Raw genomic sequence first — 20,788 nt, 5'->3', positions numbered from 1 at the left:
GATCCCAATTATTGTTACAATAAACTATCCAGTGCAGTTCCAGCGTTATGAAAGGAAGTTTCATGTCCGTGACGGAGCCAATTAACCACGATATCTAATTAATGATTCAGAGAAATGATCAAAAAATTCCTAGTCTGTAATCTCCTTCACCATTCTAGATGATGGATGTCTAAGATTTGATTAATACATATTCAAGCCTATTCACTGAGCTCTTAAAACCTCTGTCCCCTTTTTAACCACTTCGCACCGGGATTATTTTGGCCGAAAATGTCGATTTTCACAAAGGCAAAATTTTCCAGCCAACTTCTGATATACAGCCAAACGCCACAAATGCTGATTTGCAAGAGTCATTTCAACAGTATTTGTACGATATTTCTTGCCGAAACCTCACATGTTTCAATACTCCGTGGTGTGCACTGAAGCAGAAATTGTAAAACAATAGGCCGTGCATAACGGCCAGTTCAAGATCAACACATGGTCCGCCTCCACAGACTTCACAGACTTTCTGTGTGTGTACAAAAGACACAAGGGATTAGCATGTTTAGACGTCACCCGGAGGCGAGTTGAGGCAATCTTGATGTTTTAACCCGTCAGCTGTGCCTGTTTATAAAAACAGCCAGTGGGTGTTAACATGTCCTCCGACGTGAATTGGTTAAAGGAATTTACAATTTCTTCTCTTTTCAACAGGAGCTCCTAAACTCTCCAAATGTCGACTGCTGTGTCACCTTTCAAGATGAGGTATTTTAAGTCATCTTTTCTTTTGATAGAAGTTGATTAAAATAGCTGTACTTGGTTTAATTTTCTTGCCATATTAAAAAATGCATTGTATTCATATATTTCAGACATGGACAGATATTGCCTGAAGGGGTCTTGAATTTAAGTAGCTTACTACCGTAAATATTAGTGACAAATTCTTGGAGTAATTTCATTCTGCTTCAGTTAAAAGAGTAACAATTTGGTTTGTCAGGGAGTAAGTAATATATTCATCATCTTGACAAGTATTTTAAAGAAATTTTTAATAGGCCTTTTACATTGCAATCACTTGTTCACAAGCAAGAAAGAAAGATTCTGTGGCTTTTTAATAGTCTGTCTGGAATCTTTTTTTAAAAAAAGTATGACGTAATTATATTTGTCATTATGAGTAAGGACTGTTTTCTTTCTTTGAACAGGAAATTACAATCACATACTTGGCTTGTTTACTTCATAACGCTCCTCCTGTTACAGACAATAAAGTATTCAGTGCATTTTCCCTTCCATGCCAGTCAGATCATGGTCTTTGTTAACAATGTGACTAGTCAAATTCCATCAACAGACAAAAGCAGGTGACTGGTAGGTACAGCTGGCTTACCAATCACCGTCACTCAAAGCATGGCTGTATCAAGTTAAAGCTATAGTCCATCATTTGCAGCCATCCGAAAAATTACTGGCGTAATTATTGTTGAAAAACATACTTGGTTGAAAGATAGTAAGTGGACTAAACTCCCTGTGAAATTATTCTTTCTGGCAAGCTGTCATTTTGAAGTAATCGACGATTGAAGGCCTTTCCAACGGTGCATCTTTAGACGCACCGTTGGAAAATTTAAATTAGTAGTATGTTTTGTTATTCGGCAAAGCGTGCGCAAGCATTGGCACGACGCACATGCGCGTGCGGTTGCTATAATTTGTCGGATCAGTGCGCGACATCGCGTATAGCTGCAACCGGCTCAGTGAGAATGTGTCTCGGACGCTGAATTCAGGCCCAATTCAAAACATGATTCAGCAACTTTTGATTTGAAATTGAGATCCTAGAATGCTGTTTTTCTCGGAATATACAACTGAAGCTTAGCTGAAACTTCATCAGGTTAGTTGTTCAGTATCCTTCATTAGATTTTGAACACTTTTGTTGCTTCAAACGAACAAAATGCACAAATTACAAATGATGGACTATATCTTTAAACATCCACAGCCAGTCAATAGTGCTTTCATGTAGGCATAGATAACCTAACAGTTACAAACAGTCGCTTGATTGATTTTGACTGCTGAGATGACTTTTTTCATTTTTCCGACTAGAGTAGAGGGGTTTGTTATCGTCTTGTTTTTTTCCCACCAGGCCCAAGCAGCATGGAATGAGATGCTGTCTGTTGTGGAGAAGCTACGCAAGAAGTCCAAGCCAGGCAACAAGACCCAGTCAGCCAGCCCTGCATTCCAGCTGCTCTTCCTTCATGTTGGACTGCAGATGTTTAGCGAGACGCAACAGGCTGTGGATATACTACAGGTCAGACCAAACCAAGTACCACCAAAGGATGGAATATTTTGAAAAAGGCATTTACAAGGCTTGCCTAGCTGAGCCACCAACATTGGGACATACCTCATTCCTTTCGTGGACAGAAGCTCGCACACCCAGTAGTAACTGTACAAACTGCCATTTGCACAATTGTACATATGTACACAATACACAATACACAAATCTATCAACTACCACAACAGGAACATATCCAAGATTCGTTAATACATAGACACAAACACATGCCACGCCGCTGTCCGAGCACTTGTACTATCCAGACTCGATTATTGCAACTCTCTTCTCAATGGTATTAATCAGTATGAGGTTGATCGACTCCAACGGCTTCAAAACAATGCCGCTCGTATCACATTATCTCAACCCAAATACACACATGCCTCTCCACTCCTTCAACAATTACATTGGTTACCAGTTAGACATCGCATCAACTTCAAAACAGCAGTTTTCATGCACAAAGCACTTCATAACACAATGCCGCAGTACATAATGGGATCACTCAACCTTAATGCACCCAGCCGTAGTGGCCTCCGCTCCAGTAACAACCTTAGAGTTCCACGCACATTCAAAAAGGCAGGGGACAGGGCCTTCTCAGTGTCTGGTCCCCGATGCTAGAACTCCTTGTCACACAACATCCGCAACATCAGTTCTCTTGACAACTTTAAGGGCAGACTGAAAACTGATCTGTTTTCTCCACATAATCTGTAAATTGTCTTCTGGAGTTGTCCTTAGTCGCGCATTGTTACTTGCGAAAATGCGCGCTATAAATCGTGTTATTATTATTATTATTATTACACACACAGCGCGACGCGATGCTAGCATGCCCTAAGGTCATAATCGATCAACGATTGACCACATACTCTGGCCATGCCGTGCTAGCCCGTCAAGTTATTCTGTTGAATAAAGGGCAAAACAAGATTCAAGATCATGTTCACCGTTTCTTAAATTCCGAAATTTTAAGCAGCAGAGTTTCATAAATCTTGACTGGAATTGACGTCCTTGTTGGTTGTGTGATATTATTCAGGATCTCCACGGATGTTATGAGAGAGCTCTGAGCAGGAGAAAGTCCCTCAAGAAAAAGACAGAAGAAGGTAACAAGAGAATCTAACTGTGAAATCAGTTTGTGGTCACAAGCAATGAATTCACTAGCACTCCTTGAAACTGCACACGTTCTTGTTCCGTAGTTGTGGGGACATAAACTCGTCTGTGCAAGGTATTTGTGGGGACCGAAAACGCTGTTGGGACAGCAGAAAGTCCCCATAACTCGGTCCTAATTTGCCTAACAAATAATGAGGTGTAGGCCTGCGCAACACTACTGCATTTTACACATATTAACACAAAATACCCAACATTTGATGATAAAAATTCTACTGTTCGAAGTCAAAAACAAGGACAAGACCGGTGTTGTAGTTAGTCCATCACAAGTCAATCACACGTCATCCACACCAATAGCATGAGCTATTCAAAAGAACTGTGTAAACAATTGTTATTGTTCCCCTGTTACTTGTGACTGAACTTGTGATGGCCTCTACTACTACACTTGACTAAACAAGAATGGCTGCTTTGCACCAAATTGTCAGCACATTAGCAAAACTCATAAGTGCAAATATTTCTCCTTTCCAACCAAGCAAGTCAGAACTCAAAGCATGGTTTTGACTCTGTCCTACGTAGAAACAGTCATAGCTACAATGTTGGCCAAATCTCGCTGGGCCATCCTCCCCTTGCCCCCGGTCAATGTTGTCTCTCATTGCACGGTCTGTGGTCCAGGCTGGAGATAACAACATTGACCGGGGGAGAGGGGGACCGGGGGACGGTATGGTTGTTGTCATGTGTCCCAACTATTTTGGCCGGGATTGTAGTTCCAATACAGAAAAAAATGTGAACTAGTTGGCAATGAGCCAGTAACCTTTGGGTGTTGTCAGAGCCACACAAATACAGTGGAACGCTTCTATTATGAACATCGTGGGATCCACAGAAAGTGTTCATTATAACGATCATTTGGTATAGCGATTTTGAACCGCCAGTACCCTCTTTTGAAAAATAGTGAAGTCACTGAACTGGCATTTCTCACATCCCGCCACCGCACGTGGAGTTGTCACAAAACTTTAGCAACGGGTGGTTTTCCCTTTTATTCCTTGGGGAAATAATAGCCATCTATCGCTCTTCAACATTCAAACACAATGAATCCATGGGTCGTTTGATGTTCGGGAATTAAAAGTGGTCCAAACAGTGTTTAATACATGTACGACCAGTAGGTTTTTTTGTTAATCTGTTGACTTTTTTCAACAACGATGTACGGTACATTTGGTACATTAAAACCGGGAGCTAAAGATAATGTTCGGTATAGCCGAATGTTCGGTATAGCCACGTTCCACTGTACAATCATTGTTTTCTTTGCTTCTTGCAGAGCCAGAGTGGGTGGAGGTAGTCACAGAGATCTTACTCAGTCTCTTGTCTAAACCATCGCATCTCTTGCGGACAGTGGTCGACGGCGTCTTCAAGATGATCTGTCCTCACATGACCAAAGAGGCACTGCAACTTCTTCTAGATGTAAGTTTTTTAGCCCAAATTCCTTGCATTTTTCGTTAAATTTGGATCTTGAAAACAGGTACCATTACCCAGAAGCAGAAATTATGCGCAAATTGAGGACCTGTTGAGGACAAGTTGCGGGTAGAATCATTCACTTTGTCCAGAAGAAGCTCTGTATTTGTCACGGACATGTTCCGGGGAAATTTTCATTTAGCAACTGCTTGACTCACCAATACTGATAACTTCATTGCGGGAAGATTGCGGGGAAGTTGTTCAGCATCCTGCAACTTATACCCGATGCAATGTCAGCTACCTGTTCGGAAGTCCTCCCTGCAAAGTCCCTGCACAGAGTATGCAGTAGGACAGAAAAAAAGGATGAAGCTTTATTAAACATTATGACTGGAAATTCTTGCAAGATTTTCCCATCATGATTCAGACGAGCCTAGAATGTTAATACATTATGCCCCTTTTCCCCCGCAAACAAATACTGTGTTTATTAGTTTCGAAATGATATCTGCTTCTATTCATTGCACTTTTGTTTCTTTCTGACGAAGTGAATTATTGTTTCTTTATAGATTCTTGACCCTACCCAAAGTGTGGAGGATGGGAACATGGAGATCACAGAATCAGGTAAGTTCAGAGTTGTTCAATCCTTCCATTTAAATAAGTATCTGTGAATCACATTAAAAGTCTGGCATTCATCGGTCCATGTACCGCCCGAAAGAGCCCTGCATGCCTTCTACTCTTTGTACTGCCTGAAATTGCCCGAGGTCTCTGTGCTTTCATAGATTCTTCAGAGAGTAACTACACTGTAATATAATGTAATAAGGTGCTTATTGGTTAATAAGAACACTTCCTTTTCAGTCTTGAAAACCAAGCCATTGATTTTTTTCCCAAATCCAAAGAATTTTTTTTTTTTTTTCCTTATTTTAACTGGGTAGCCCATTCAGTGGAATCCACTGATCTCCCATGGGTCCCAGTAAAGAGAAGACAATGTGAAGAAAGTACAGTTTTAGAGGTGGGAGGAAAAACCCAGAAGAATATTCTGGGGAAAACCCACGGAATCAGGCAGGGACTGAAAACCCAATCCACATATTGGCCCAGGCGGGATTCGAACCCGGGTCACAGCGGTGGAAGGCAAGGAAAGTACCGCTACACCAACCTGACTCCCCACTCCAACCTGACTCCCCTCAAGGGTCAAGAATCTATAAAGAACTGTTCTACTGCACAGGAAAACAACATCAAGGATGTTTCCCAGCAAAAGAAATGGCCAGTGATTAAGCATTTATTAGGCCAAAAAAAAGTCTCCGGTTTCTGGTATGGAGCTTGCCCCAAGAGTGGTGCGGCGACGCGGCTTTTTTTTTTTTTACCTGTTTTTTTTTTTTTTCCGGCTTCAAATGTCGGCTGATGACTGCAAATGTTGCCTGACTAAACTTAGTGCAAATATATGGGAGTCCAGAGAGGCCACATAAAGCTTATTCTCGATCATAACCCCATCTCAAAACACGTTAAAATTGTGCAGCAGCAGGATTCCAGTCAAACCAGTGAGTTTGGCGGTTTTGAGACATCATCTTGTATTGAAAAAAAAAAATTTCATTTTGCCGACGCGCATGGCTATGGCGACGTGCGCGCATACCAGAAACCGGAGACTTTTTTTTTTGGCCTTATACAACACCTGAATAAATCTCCATAATCCGATCATTGATCAAGTGTCATTGAATTATTCGTCCAAACCCATTTAGATATTTGAGCAGATTCGCTAACCCGAGTTGACCCGGGTGAGCTAATCGAACGCACTCATAGTTTGTATAATAAAACTATTATGGATTTTTTTCAATAGATGATGAGGATGGAGAAGATGCAGAAATGCCAGAAGACGATGATGATGATGATGATGACAGTGAAGATGATGATGATGAAGATGATAATCACGATGATGAAGAGGAAGAAGGAGAACCAAGTCCAGCCAGCAAGAAGAAACCTGTGTCAAATGGTCACGGAAACCACACAAAGAAGGTAAACAAACAGAGGCCAGTTTCAAGGCTATGCCTGGCATCTTACCTGAGGCTTCATGCAAGACTTGTTATGGATATCATCATGGGATGTGTTCCCATGGCCTTCCATCACTAGTTCCCGTCAACCAAACTTTCCAGGTTTTTAATCACTTTGATGTGTTGTCACATTCATTCACTATTAAAGTTCCAAAGTCTTGTGCTGCGACATGTTCGTGGGGTCATAAACTCAAACTGTTTCTCCTTTGAGCCCTCCCCCCCCACTCCCCCCCCCCCCCTTCTCCCCCCCCCCCCTCTCCCTCCCCCTCCAAATCTTGTTTCCTTTGTGCCTATTAACGTTCACAATTCAGAGAACCCAATCCTAAAGCAGACATATTGTGCTCTGTTGTAAGAGCTTTTCAGCTCCATATAATTGATGTAACAACATGACACGATGCCATAAGAAGAGTTTATTTCCAAGTCACAATAAACGCCATTTTGTTAACTAACAGAATCCTGCCCTCTCCTGGCTGCCCAAAGTCAGTTTCGACAGCTGTTATGTAAACACAATTTAAGAATACCATAAAACGAAAAATGGACTTCAGAAACAACTGTTATATCGTTTTTATTCTTCAAAGTTTCATTACCTTGCAAACTTTTCACCTTTTTCAAATGGATATATCGTGTTTGAAAATAAACTCTTAATATATTTTCATCACTTTTGTACAACATTTAACCAGGCGTAAACTTTGTTCAAACATATTAATTTATTTTTATTTTTTTTAACCTAGAGATTTGATTTACAAAAGTGATGCCAATCTTATTGCTTTCTTAACAACTGGCAGAATCTTAAATGAACAGTCTAATTTTGTTTTGTTCTCTGCAACAGAAGTTGTCAGGTAACGGTTCAGACAGCGAATCCGAGAATAGTGAGGACAGTGACGATGAAGACAATGATGACATTGACGAGTTCTTCCGAAACGACGTCAAGACAGCACTGGGTGAGGCCGCAGCTGATGAGGTAAGATAACCAAATATATATGTTTAACTTTTAAACTGAGGTTTTATCGCTGGTGATGTTTGAAGACACTTGTGAAGACGATTCTTGAAATCGCATTCTTGGATGAAAGAGGTTTTAGGGATTGAGCAATTTCAGTAATTTTTCCATCTAAAAATAGCTTATGAAATTGGCTTTCCAGTCATTATTATTTTTGGTCCTGCATATTTTTTTAAATATGAAATATATTTTTGTGAGTTTTGGTTCTGTTTTTTTTTACTCACCCTGTATATTGTATAGTGCGCTATTTCCACATTGTGTAACTAAAAGGCATGTGTAGCTGAGGGCTTGCGAGGGGAATATGCAATGTTTTAGTTGTTTTCCTTTTCGTTCCAATAGTCAAAACAAGTCAAAAAAAATTAATTTCTGACGATTTTGTTCAACAATTTTACTTCTTGTTTTTTGAAACACCCCTCTAGCTATATTATGGTATGTCCCTGACTCACGAAGAAGTCGTAAACAACTTTTTATTTGGAGATTGGCAGGCGCGTCGCACGTACTGCGCGATGTGCCGCAGAATGCAGCTGTGCCGGTGTATTGTGAATTTAGGACTGTGAAATACTGAGACAACTGGTAGTATTACACTACCTATATGAGGATTGGGAACGTTCAACCAATAAAACGGTACAGAACGTTCAACCAATAAAATGGTACAAGGCCCCAGATTTCATGAGACATATTTCATGTGACACTAGAAATGTGTTTAAGACCAGCCAACCATGTCAACCGTTTAAAACTGGCCACGTGCCGGGCTCTCGACCAATAGGAATAGGTAAACTGTCTCATGTATTTATGATTGTCATTTCAATCTACGTCAGAAATTTTATTGAATTTTGTTAATAACCCTCCTCGGTTTGGTACACTCTAAAGTTTTCTCCTCTGGAAGATTTCTCTGACTATTGTAACCCCCCCCCCCCCCACCCACCCAACCCTTCATTTAGGATGATAGTGATGACGTCGCCAGTGACTTTGACGACGCCACCATGATGAGGCTGGACACAGCACTCTCCGGTCTCTTCAAAGCCAAGATGGCCGACCGCAGGAAAGGCAAGAAGGAGACCAACACCGTACTACTGCATTTCAAACTCAGGTAGGTTTTTTGTGTGTGTGGAAGTCCAATTTTCCTTAGGCCAACAAAAAAAATAGTTCTGCTTCTGATTATATGGCATTTGAAAATAGGGTAGGTAGTTTTTTTTTTGCCAATTTTTTTGTGTACGATCATATGAAGGCGTCTGCGTGTAGTCAAGGGTAAAAGGTATAAAGTGATGGTTTTGGGTGTTTTTTTCTCATTTTTCCTATAAAAAAATTAGGGTAGGGGCTGTCAGAATAGGGTAGGTACGGAAACCGGAAGCAGAACTATTTTTTGGGGGGGCCTTATCCAAATAGTTAATTGTTCAAATTACTGGTGCCTACCATTGCAACTTGTGAAACGTAACTCATCAAGTATCTACAAATTCTAACAGAATGTTTAGAAGGTTTCACATTTACATGGGACTTGGCACCCCTAGTGTTTGATTTTAGAAGATTCAAGTTGTGATGAAGGTTCAGAATGGTGGAATTTGTAGATACTGGACGGGTGGCGTGGGTGGCTAGTTCGTAAAGTGCTCCGCTCTCACCACTGTGGCCCAGGTTGGCTTCCTGGCTCATGTCATATGTGAGTAGAGTTGTTGGTTGATTCTCTCTTGTGCCATGAGGTTTTTCTCCGGGCTCTCCGGTTTTCCTCCCTCCGCAAAACTCAACACTTTCGATCTCTGGCTGTGCTCTGTTGTCATCACACATGGGTCGTATGGCGGCTGCCTAAGGCACCTTATATGCCTTCGGCTTGACCACGTTGTGCGTCCTTCACAATTCAGCTTCTCAGCTACGAGTAAGGATGATTAGCCCCCCCCCCCCCCCCCCAAATTTCTTATTATTACTATTATATCTTGCCAAAGCGCTGAGGGGATTGGGGTTAACAAAATCATCTGTATTAGTTCATTATCTCTAGAAAAGATAGGGATTTCTCATAGGTGCTAGCAGTCCAGAAGCCTAAATATACCTAAAAGAAAAAGTTACAGGAAATTGTCATTTTCAGGAAAGTTTTGCATATCCTTTTAATTTCTTAATTCTTTTTTTCCCAATTTGTTTTTATTTTCCACAGGGTTCTGGATTTGTTGGACATATTCATTAAGAGACAGCAGTCAAATCCTTTAATACTGGTACGTGCTCCTCTAACTTTGATCTTGTTATAGCTGTTGTAATATATTATTGTATCTTCTCAAAGCCATCGAATATTATATAATATCAATCATTTGGAGAACATCTTTTCTTCTAGATACAAAATGCTAGATAGGCTAGAAAGTCTGAGGCAGTCATTACTCATCCTTGATTTCAGATGTTGTTTCACATGCACTGATCTAGTACATGGGCCTACTTAATGTCCCATCTGAATGATTTGAGTCTCGTGGATATTACTATTATTATTGGTTAATCTCACTACAAAAGTATGTTAACGTGATGAAGTGTGGTAACCAACAGGTGAAATTGCAGTATTTCATGTACACACTAGGTGTCTCTCAAATGACGTCATTTCCTACAGACCAGCCACGTGCATCGGCATTTTGAGCGTCAACTTGCATGACGCGCATCGGCTGTGTCGTATTTCGAACACATTTCGAGCAACAAGCAGGCGTGTTTGGAACATTTTCAACACTGCGCAATGCGTGCTTGATGACGTAAAATACGCAGTTGCAGTTCTCCTACAGAGATGGCCGTCTCTGAGAGAGATCTATTGAAACAAGAGAAGATGAAATTTTTTCAAATGAAACTTTACAGAATAGTAATAATTATTACGGGAAATGGCACCTTATGGAGACATTCCCATAAACTTGTGCACACAAAAAATCCCAACTTAAACGAGCCTTAACCCTAACCTAAACTTAACCTACCCTCACCAAATTTAGGTTTTGCATGACGAGGAATCGATTTAGGCTATTTGCGAAGGTAAAATTATGCCTAGAAATAGGTCTTGAAACATTAGGGAGACATTCCAATGTCTCCCTAATCTACCTGGTCTCCCTAAGGTACAATTTTTTAGCAAAAGTTGTCTCCCTAAAAGACCTTTTACACAAATTAATAATAATTATTAACCCTAACCACTCTGAATCCATCAAAATCCATACCCCTGTTTTAGAGTATTTTGGTGGATTCAGGATACCTCTATATTGATCAAACTGTGGGATTTTGATGGATTCAGGATTGTAAGCCTAGATGAACTTTATGATTTTGATGGATTCAGAATTCCTCCATATCATGCATCGGGGGACTATGATGGATTCAGGATCTCAACAGTTTAACTCCTTGGCTATGTTTGTTGGTATTTGCTGTTGGATTTTGGCGGATTCAGGATACTTTCTAGCAAAAATAACCAAGGAGTTAGGGTTAAAGTAAGAAATGGACGTATGATAATAGAAGGTCTTGTATATAGAGTTTAATCCTTTTGGTTTCCTCTCGTTCCACAGGAATTGGTGCTGCCATTATTGGTAGTCGCACAGACGGCATCCGTTCACAAGGACCAGCATGTCCTATCAGAGAAAGCAGTCAGCATCTATCGCAACAAGCTGTGCAGGGTTAGAAAGGTAAACACCAAGCTTTCCACAATCCACCTTTGCTGTCTATTTGAGGCTTTTACCCAAGGCTTCTGTTCCCTTATTGAGATGTTGGTTTCTTTCATACAGTTTTGTAGTCAACCTGTTACGACTCATAAGTGTGGCCTTGTGGTTAGGGTTCGTGACTCATGATCAGAGGGTCAGGGGTTCCAATCCAGCTGCTGGCCATATGTTGTGTCCTTGGGCAAGCCACTTCACCCCACTTGACTCTCTCCACCCAGGAGTATAAATGGGTACCGGCATTAGCTGGGGAGTAACCTGCGATGGACTAGCATCCCATCCAGGGGAAATATAAATATTCTCAGTCGTTTCATGCTACTGAAACTGGAGATAAACGCCGGCCTGATGGGCCACATTGGCTCGTGACTGACTTTTACCTGCCTACCTGTTATGACTCGAAATCCGGACATCAATTCAAATCTAGTCACAATGATTCAATTATGTGCCCCTTTAAACTAGTCTGAGTATCACCCGTTATCCACAGAGCCCAGTCTCTTGTCTAACGTCTGATATATCTAAGCATGCGTGACGTCATTTCATTCCGAAATCAGGACTAAGATTGTGATTGGTCAATTTCGGTACCACGTTTTTGTAATACAACAAACTGTACAAAAATGCTACTCATCGTTGGCGTGTTGTTTACGAATGTGGGGAGCTCGAATTACGCGCGTATAGAAGGCGCCTGCTGATTTGTCAGTTTCGTCAGGGCCAGGGTCTATTACATAGACTACTTTAACTTTTGTTTCCAATATTTTTATTTCATTTTCATTGCTTTGAAATACATGTTTTTTTCAATTCCGTCTTGCAGTACCCACACAACCTAACCGATCAGAGAGAGTTGCTACATGACACCATTGAGGCAATCTTGCAGATAGCTAAGAAAGGTAAATCATGCTTGGACATGTTTCCTCCTTCAGTTGACGGCGGTTGACGACGTTTATTGCTCAAGCTGCAAACTTGTTCACTTCACTCTAACAAAACAGTTTCCTCGTTGTTGTCCACAAGAAACAAATTACAAAAGCTTCATCACTAGAAAACAAAGTCAAACTGCATAATGGATCAGTGTTTTGAGACATATTAGAAAAAAAGTCCATGTCATTGGGCCTTATTGTTCAAAAATTCAACAGCTATCCAATGGCAGGCCTCGTAATATATTCATGTGTTCTAGATAGAGTGCCATTTTCTCCCTTGTGAAAGTGAATTATAACTTGTCATTGTCAGATTTATTGTCCGTTTATTGTAAAAAAAATAATAATAATTTGTCCAATAACAATGTCTGTTTCTTTTTTTCAGCAACTTCTGTCATGACTGTGTCCCTTTCATCTGCTGGCTGCTTGTTTCTGGTAATTCAACTCTTAAAAAAAATCTGGATATATTGTACTTTATTTATGGCATGGAAACCATATTTACAGTCTAATTTATACTGTGGACACAGTTCAGCACTCTTTTCAATGTTAAACACTGGGAAGTGGATTTTCTCAAGGCTTGTCAATAATTTATCATAGACCCTTTGCATATACCAGCCATCTTGGAAGTATTTTTATCTGGATCTGAAGGGCCAATCTATTGTCCGCAACTGAGGGCCCATCTCAACTCATATCCGGGACGAGTTCAGGACAAGTTTCGGACATTGTATCGGGTATAAGTTGCAGGATTCTGAACAACTTCCCCGCAATCTTCCCGCAATGAAGTTATCAGTATTGGTGAGTCAAGCAGTTGCTAATGAAAATTTCCCTGGAACATGTCCGGGACAAATGCAGAGCTTCTTCAGAACAAAGTGAATGATTCTACCTGCAACTTGTCCAGAACTCTTCCTGGATATGAACGAGATGGGCCCTCAGTCACTGAGTATCCCCTAGCTCAGGTTGGACGACGTCTTCATTGCATTACGACTGATGTCCAGGGTATAAATTCTACCACCATAGATAGCGAAAACAATTATAACACATTTTTAAAATATTTTTACCTGACGGAGGAAGCTGAACTTTCACTTAAATATTCCTTGTGTCCAGAATTGTGCATGCGCTGGGTTTAAAAAAGGCAAATATGTCCGTGGGCGCATGTTTACCGAAAATAAACCGCAAGTTGTATGCTTTCGTTGAAAACATTTTCAGAACGAACTCCCCGCGTACGTGAAGACACGCGCATGTCGTTTGCTGCCGTGGCGGCAGCGTGCTAGGTGTGCATGCACGCGGGCGCGAGTAATCTTCACACTAAAAATGTTTTCAACAAAAGCGTGGAATTGCGTTTTTTTTTCATTAAACACGCCACCCGCGGACATATTTGCCTTTTCTAAACCCAGCGCATGCACAATTGTGGACACAAGGAATATGTAAACGAAATTTCAGCTTCCTCCATCAGGTAAAAATATGGACTCCATTGCGTACACAACAGAGTCCAACCTGGGCTAAGTATCCCCTAAACTGAGACGTTTGGGCCCAACTTCAATAGCGCCCAATGTACTAAGGGTATACATGTACTTGTGCACATCCCAGCAGAGCAAAAGCACATGCCTCCAAAATGGCTGCCGTGAAACAGATCTATGTAAGTAGTGACATTTAAGCAAATCTATGTTTTTGTTTCTAACCTGCTCTCCTTTTTGTCACGACAGATCCGAGTGTTACGAGGCAACGTGGAGATGACTGGGCCATCACCAGTCAAAACTAGACATCAAAGAGCCGAGGAGAAGAAAACTGTCCAACAAGAAACGGTTCCGGAGGTATGGAACACCTCCACTCACTGATTCCTTAAACCTTTCTTGAGAGCCAAAGAAATAGACCCTGTCATTGTATTGGTTCAACAGTTGATACACGATTGAAATAACAATTTTTACTTTGATTGTTTTTCTTTGTGTTACAGTCAAACTTGTTGGACACAGACAGGATAGGCAAGCTGTATTGCAGCGCATTAGAAGACTTCATGACACATAGGTGAGTCTTCAATGCTTCTTCCTCTGAGGATAACAAATTCTATCAGCGATTATTACCTCCAAATGATGAGTGTATAATCATTTCTGGACATACCTCTCGTTGCGAGATCTCTGTTAAAACAAGGTCCTCAGACAAGTTATGTGAAACTGACAAGCTTCAAAAACTATTCATTGACCCCTGACTTATACTTAAAACCCATAAGTGTTGAATTCAAGTACATTTCCATGAGTAAGAGTATGAATATGAGTAGTTTGCCATGAGTATCAGTGTGAGTGCTTTGTCATGAGAACAAGTACAAGGCAATTTTGTTCCATGAGCACGAGTACCAAAGAATGTACCCGAGTACGAGTAGAAGTACTTTCCACAGGTAGTAGCACATTTCAATGTATCGCATGTTTTCAAAGGCTTTTTGCTGTCAAACTAGGTATTAAACAAATGCAGAAGCCTCCAAAACTGTAGAAAACTGGTTCTTTTTCTGCATGAAGCTCTTAAACAAATTTTAATTCTTGCAGAAGAACATTTGCAAGAATACGAGTACGAGTACGGGTAATTTTGTCTCGAGTACAAGTACATTTTCAGGAGTACGAGTACCAAAATCAATACGCCAATGAAAGTATGAGTATGAGTATGAGTACGAGTACAAGTACTACAACACCTGGTAATTAAAAAAAAATTGATAATTAACTCAAATTTTGAGACATATAATCAATATTACTTGAGTACTAGAGCTATTGCACAAGCAAAATGCAATTTGACAATCAAGAAACTTACTGGCGGATTTCACCACATTTCTCATCTTCTACAGGAGCACCAATCTCCACTCTCTGCTTTTCTCCGAATTGATTGAACGCTTTCCTGTAAGTATTGACCACAAAAGCATCCCAGCATTACAATCTGCCTTCCATTCTGTGATTCTTTGATTCTTTGATTTTTTTATAGAGCTAGATCTGGCTGTCAGATTAATTCCCCGTGTAAGTTTCGACTTTCATCCCAAAAAAATAGTTTATATACTGAATTATTGTAGGTAGAATTTCCTATTATTGGCTGCCAGACAATAATTCCCTTCTCACGGGGTAGGCTGGTACCCGCCGCACAATCAGTATCGACAATGTACGGATCATGAGCCTGTCTGCTTGCAAAGCACTTCTGTTTGTGTCCAAAACAAAAATCTTTTCTTTTTTTTATTCAGAGGGTTGCAGACGTCCAAAAAAGGGGGGAAAGAGGTTGTTTAGTTGAAGCTAACCATAACCAAACTACATTTATCATGCAATGTTGCTCGTAATTTCTGCATGTTTGACATAAATTCTCTTATAATTTCTCTCTTTCTATTGCCAAATTCTTGTCAAACAGTATCTTGCTTGGCACTTTGCTGAAGAACTGGTTCAATACATTACCACTGGTTGCCAGCTGTACAGAAAGGTAAAGTCCACAACAAATTTACACTTCCTTCTTTTTTTAATCAGAATATTTTGATTTAATCGAAGGCATGTTCCATCAGCAGTTGGGAACCTAATTATTCAGATTCGAATCAGCCAACTGATCCGGCGAGCTCGATGGTCGAGTGGTAAGACATCTGCACTAGAAAGCAGGGGGTCGTGGGTTCAAGTCCCACCCGAGTGAATTTTTCCAACTTTCACTCAGGAGGTAGCACATTGAGTATACAGTGTTTACACGTCGGTGAAGGGCAAAATCTAATTTGATTAACATCACTCTTATGCAAATTCCATCTTATGAATTGTCTAATTTTTCTTGTCTTTATTGTATTGCAGACACAGGCCTGCAGGTTGCTAGCTCTTCTTATGGCCAGCAGACCGGTCCAAGTAAGTACAGTTAGAGACGTTTAACACCTCCCCCCCCCCCCCCCCCCCCCCCGAAAGTTGTGAATTTCTAATTTGTGAAACTCATTTTTTTTTCTCATTTCAAACAGGATGACCCAAGCATGTGGACCAGTACAAGCAAGAAACTCATGAAGGATGGCCAGGAGGTAAGATGTGGATTTATTTCAATGAGGGAATTTTAAAAAGAAATTCACATAAACCACAAAGGGAAACTGACTAGGTGCATTATAATGGTTTTTATAACTGGAGCGGGGTTGAACCTGCGACCTCCAGATTGCCTGTCCGATGCGCGTAATTTTTATTCCTAGGAGGGTTAGGCCCAAAAAAAAAAGTCTCCGGTTTCTGGTATGCGCGCGCGTCGCCGTAGCCATGCGCGTCGGCAAAATGAAAAAGTTTTTTTTTCAATACAAGATGATGTCTCAAAACCGCCAAACTCACTGGTTTGACTGGAATCCTGCTGCTGCACAATTTTAACATGTTTTTAGATGGGGTTATGATCGAGAATAAGCTTTATGTGGCCTCTCTGGACTCCCATATATTTGCACTAAGTTTAGTCGGGCACCATTTGCAGTCATCAGCCGACATTTGAAGCCCAAAAAAAAAAAAAAAAAGGTAAAAAAAAAAAAAAAAAGCCGCGTCGCCGCGCCACTTTTGGGACAAGCTCCATACCAGAAACCGGAGACTTTTTTTTTTGGCCTTAGGGGCAATGTCATGAATAATTCATGTTTATCCATGAGAACGGACAATGACATCAACAGCATTGTTGTTAGTTACTCAACTAGTTACAATACATTAAAGCATTTTAAAGAACGGTTGTCGTCGAGCTACCACACAGTAGCCTAGTGGATAGCGAGATGAGCTATGGATACAAAGATCCCTGGTTCGAATCCATGTCGTCGCTGCTCATTTTCATCAGCTATTTTTCTTCTCCAAATTTATCACTGAGATAATTTTAAATTAAGGGGCAAATAGAACGAGAACCTAAGTCTTGCAATGATTCAAAGGAAAAACTGAATTATTCATGACATTGCCCCTAACCCTCCTAGGAAAAAAAATTACGCGTCCGGTGCTCTACCAACTAAGCTTTTCAGCCCCATGTCGGCAGTTCCCTGCTTCTGACTAGCGCCCCTTGAACACAGACATGGACACAATGTGGAACCGCCAACATAGGGCTTATCAGTTGGTAGGGCACTGGAATGGCAATCCGGAGGTGGCAGGTTTAAACTCCGCTCCAGTCAATTTCTTTGTTCAGCTTATAAAAATTAGAAAACTTAAAAGGATAAAAGGTGAAAAAAGTAGATTGTAACTAGTTCAGCCGAAATTGAATTCAGTGCTAACTGATCAGCACACTTTCATTTTCAAATTATTGCAATCAGTAACATCTTCACACACTGATTAAAGATATTTGTACACACAAATTGGCACTTTCCTAATCTTCTATAAGGGGCCGTTCACAATTATCAACATTTTCACGAGCGTACAAACCGTACGCTGGGGGGGAGGGGGTTAATGGCCGCCGTACGTTTTTTTTTTTTTAAATGTCGATATGTTTTCTCGCCCGTTAATGCCCGCCTAACGGGTTTTTTTTTTTAATGTCGATCTGTTTTCTCGCCCGTCGCCACAGCCGACAGCCGCAACCGATGCCGATCGAGCACTTGCCGAGCCGGTCGCGCCACGCGCCAGGCCCCGCATTGCATCCCATGAACGTATTGTGTACAGCATGTGCGGCATTGTCCTACACATGTACATGAAAATGTACTGTATGTACATGTACGTGTATAGTCCGTATCCACTGCGTGTTTTTAACTACAGTGGAATGCAGACCGTGAAAAGCTGTTCGACGAAGTCACATGCAAGTGTCTACATGTATATATAGACTTGTGTGAAAAAAAATCAACATTTTTTTCGTACACTTTTAGGGGGGGGGGGTCTTGAAAAAGTGTACGCTGTGTACACTTGTGAAAATGTTGATAATTGTGAACGGCCCCTAAGTTGGCTCAGAAATGTTAAAATCGTTCTCACTGTTTTCGTGAATTAATTTTTTCGTGTAATAATTTTTGGGAAGCATAATTGCAATATGTACAAGAGTTAAACAGATCTTCCACTGTCAAAATTTTACATGGCAATTGATGATTAAAAAGGAAAATTTACCAAAAATGTATCAATAATAAAACAGAATATAACAATTGCTCAAGATCTAATTATTTATTGTTTTTTAAATTTTTTCCCCAGGTATTGCAGGGCATGTTGGATGGAGAGCAAGTCATCAAACCCAAATTCCTTCTGCAGGTGCTGATTCTTCTGAGGGAGTTTGCCAATGCTTGTCACAGCGTAAAGAAGGTAACTAGACCAAAAACATTTAGCTAAATGTTAAGAAAACCACAACAGAATCAAAGAAATGCAAAATTGAATCATTGCATCTTTGTTTCAGAAGCCAATCAGATTCTTATACCTTTGTCCAAGCGGCCAATCAGATTCTCTCACCTTTTCGCAGCAGCCAATCAGTTTCCTGTATCTTTTCCCAGCAGCCAATTAAATTTGTGTATCTTTGTCCCAGAAGACTATCAGATTCATGTCCCTTGAGCAGCCAATAAGATTCTTGTACCTTTGTCTGAACAGCCAATCAGCTTCCTGTACCAGTAGCCAATCAAATTCTTATCTTTATCCCAGGAGCCAATTAGATTCTTGTATTTTTGTCCCAGCAGCCAATGAATTCATGTATCTTTGTCCCAGACAAAGACTATCAGATTCATGTACCTTTGAGCAGCCAATCAGATTCTTGTACCTTTGACCGAGCAACCAATCAAATCCTTGTTATCTTTGTCCCAGCAGCTTCCCAATTTCTCCAAGATGGAATCCGTGCTTGAAGAGCTCCTCAAGAAGGTTGAAGTCAGTCGGTCTGGTGAGCTGACCTCAGCAGTCAGGGGCGTCATCAAGGCATTCAACAACAAGTAAGTATAACAAGCTTTTTGTTTAATTTTTTAACATTTTATTTTCAGTTCCATGACTAAGGGATGGCATGGGGCACAGGACTCCCCCCTCCCCACCCCCCCCCCCCCAAAAAAAAAGACAGTGGCTCCCCACTTCTTCCCCCACCCCCTCAAAATTTTAGGGAAGGCAAAAATGAGCTTTTTATTTTTAACAACCTATTGACCGCCTCCTCCTGAAAATGAGGCACTCTTTCCCTTGCAACTTGAACTCAAGTTAGGACCCGACTCAATTCATATCCGGGGACGAGTTGTGGACATTGTATCGGGTATAAGTTGCAGGATTCTGAACAACTTCCCTGCAATCTTCCCGCAATGAAGTTATCAGTATTGTTGAGTCAAGCAGTTGTCAATGAAAATTTCCCCGGAACATGTCCGGGACAAATGCAGAGCTTCTTCAGAACAAAGTGAATGATTCTACCTGCAACTTGTCCGGAACTCGTCCCGGAATGGAGACAAGCCCTTACACCACTGTTTATTTTGGAGGTAGGGTTCCCAATTTCATGTGTATGTGAATTTTGAGACTTCTGTCATTACCAGCGGAGGTCACATATAACTTGTTGTTTCTTTTTCGTTTTCCATTTCAGACCCGCCGAGGGCAAGAGAAGTAAGAGGAAAAAGAACAAACGGACGAAAAAGAACAAACGAGTGAAACCAGCCAACCATTAGGTGAAAGAACACAATACTTTATAACAACTTGGCCATAGAGTGTACCATTTTTATGGGGGTACAATATGATGTACTACAGGGTGAGTAAAATAAAACATGAAACCCAAATGTCGGGACTATTGTTTTAGTGAAGTTCTGCATGTAGCACTTTCAATATCTAGGATATGAAAGCCCAATTCACAAGCTTTCTTTTAGTACAAGAATCATTCAAATCACTCAAGTACTTTTCAAGGTATGGAATTTTTAACACAACCACCGTTTTAAAGTTCTGTCTACGGATCACACAAAAGGTGTGCGTTCTTTCAGCAAAACGAAAACAATCCCTAGATTTTGAAAGTACTGCATTTAGAACGTCACTAAAACAATGGTCCCGACATTTGGGTTTGGTGGGTTTTTTTACTCACCCTGTATACATTGGCCTACTTTCAAAACGCTACAAGTAAACTCTTTACTTTTCTTTGAAATTGTCTGGGTCGTTATTTTTTATTGTCTTATAACTGTCTGGGTCATTATTTTTTATTGTCTTATAAATTAATTTTTAATGGGGAGAGATACATCTGCCGAAGCCTGGTACAAAACTCATCAGCATCATTGCATACAGGGTGAGTAAAAAAAAAATGACCGAGTTCGATAAAATGTTTTAAAAATATGTGGTTCGCTCCATTTAATAACAATAACATAGGAATAAAGTACATGTTAATCAATATTAGGTTTTGCCCTTCACCGACGTATAAGTCGGTGTAGGGCAAAACCTAATATTACTTTACATCACCCAGACGCAAAAATTCCATCTTATGAATAGTTTAATTGCGGTACCCGCTGCTACATGTACATCAGATTCGAACCAGCCAACCGATCTCGC

At 40.6% G+C, this 20,788-nt stretch overlaps 1 protein-coding gene across 2 annotated transcripts in view; it reads left to right on the top strand.

Annotated features, from left to right (window-relative positions):
• Positions 1-20,016, top strand: part of LOC119728220 (myb-binding protein 1A-like protein) — a 47,403-nt gene extending 27,387 nt beyond the window's left edge. For both annotated transcript variants that reach the window (XM_038200382.1, XM_038200374.1), the window contains exons 15-35: positions 688-738; positions 2,090-2,254; positions 3,303-3,369; positions 4,686-4,828; positions 5,383-5,437; positions 6,648-6,823; positions 7,688-7,819; positions 8,797-8,945; positions 9,996-10,053; positions 11,356-11,472; positions 12,311-12,386; positions 12,796-12,845; positions 14,114-14,221; positions 14,362-14,432; positions 15,238-15,289; positions 15,783-15,851; positions 16,202-16,252; positions 16,360-16,416; positions 18,503-18,610; positions 19,103-19,221; positions 19,845-20,016. In XM_038200382.1, coding sequence (XP_038056310.1) covers positions 688-738; positions 2,090-2,254; positions 3,303-3,369; positions 4,686-4,828; positions 5,383-5,437; positions 6,648-6,823; positions 7,688-7,819; positions 8,797-8,945; positions 9,996-10,053; positions 11,356-11,472; positions 12,311-12,386; positions 12,796-12,845; positions 14,114-14,221; positions 14,362-14,432; positions 15,238-15,289; positions 15,783-15,851; positions 16,202-16,252; positions 16,360-16,416; positions 18,503-18,610; positions 19,103-19,221; positions 19,845-19,926 — 1,956 coding nt within the window. In that variant the 3' untranslated portion in view covers positions 19,927-20,016. The remainder of the gene's footprint in view (positions 1-687; positions 739-2,089; positions 2,255-3,302; positions 3,370-4,685; positions 4,829-5,382; positions 5,438-6,647; positions 6,824-7,687; positions 7,820-8,796; positions 8,946-9,995; positions 10,054-11,355; positions 11,473-12,310; positions 12,387-12,795; positions 12,846-14,113; positions 14,222-14,361; positions 14,433-15,237; positions 15,290-15,782; positions 15,852-16,201; positions 16,253-16,359; positions 16,417-18,502; positions 18,611-19,102; positions 19,222-19,844) is intronic.
• The last annotated feature ends 772 nt before the right edge of the window (positions 20,017-20,788 follow it).

The sequence above is a fragment of the Patiria miniata genome, unplaced genomic scaffold (assembly GCF_015706575.1).
Source record: "Patiria miniata isolate m_02_andy unplaced genomic scaffold, ASM1570657v1 HiC_scaffold_1, whole genome shotgun sequence".
NCBI lineage: Eukaryota > Metazoa > Echinodermata > Asteroidea > Valvatida > Asterinidae > Patiria > Patiria miniata.
This window is presented reverse-complemented; position numbering and strand designations above follow the sequence as displayed.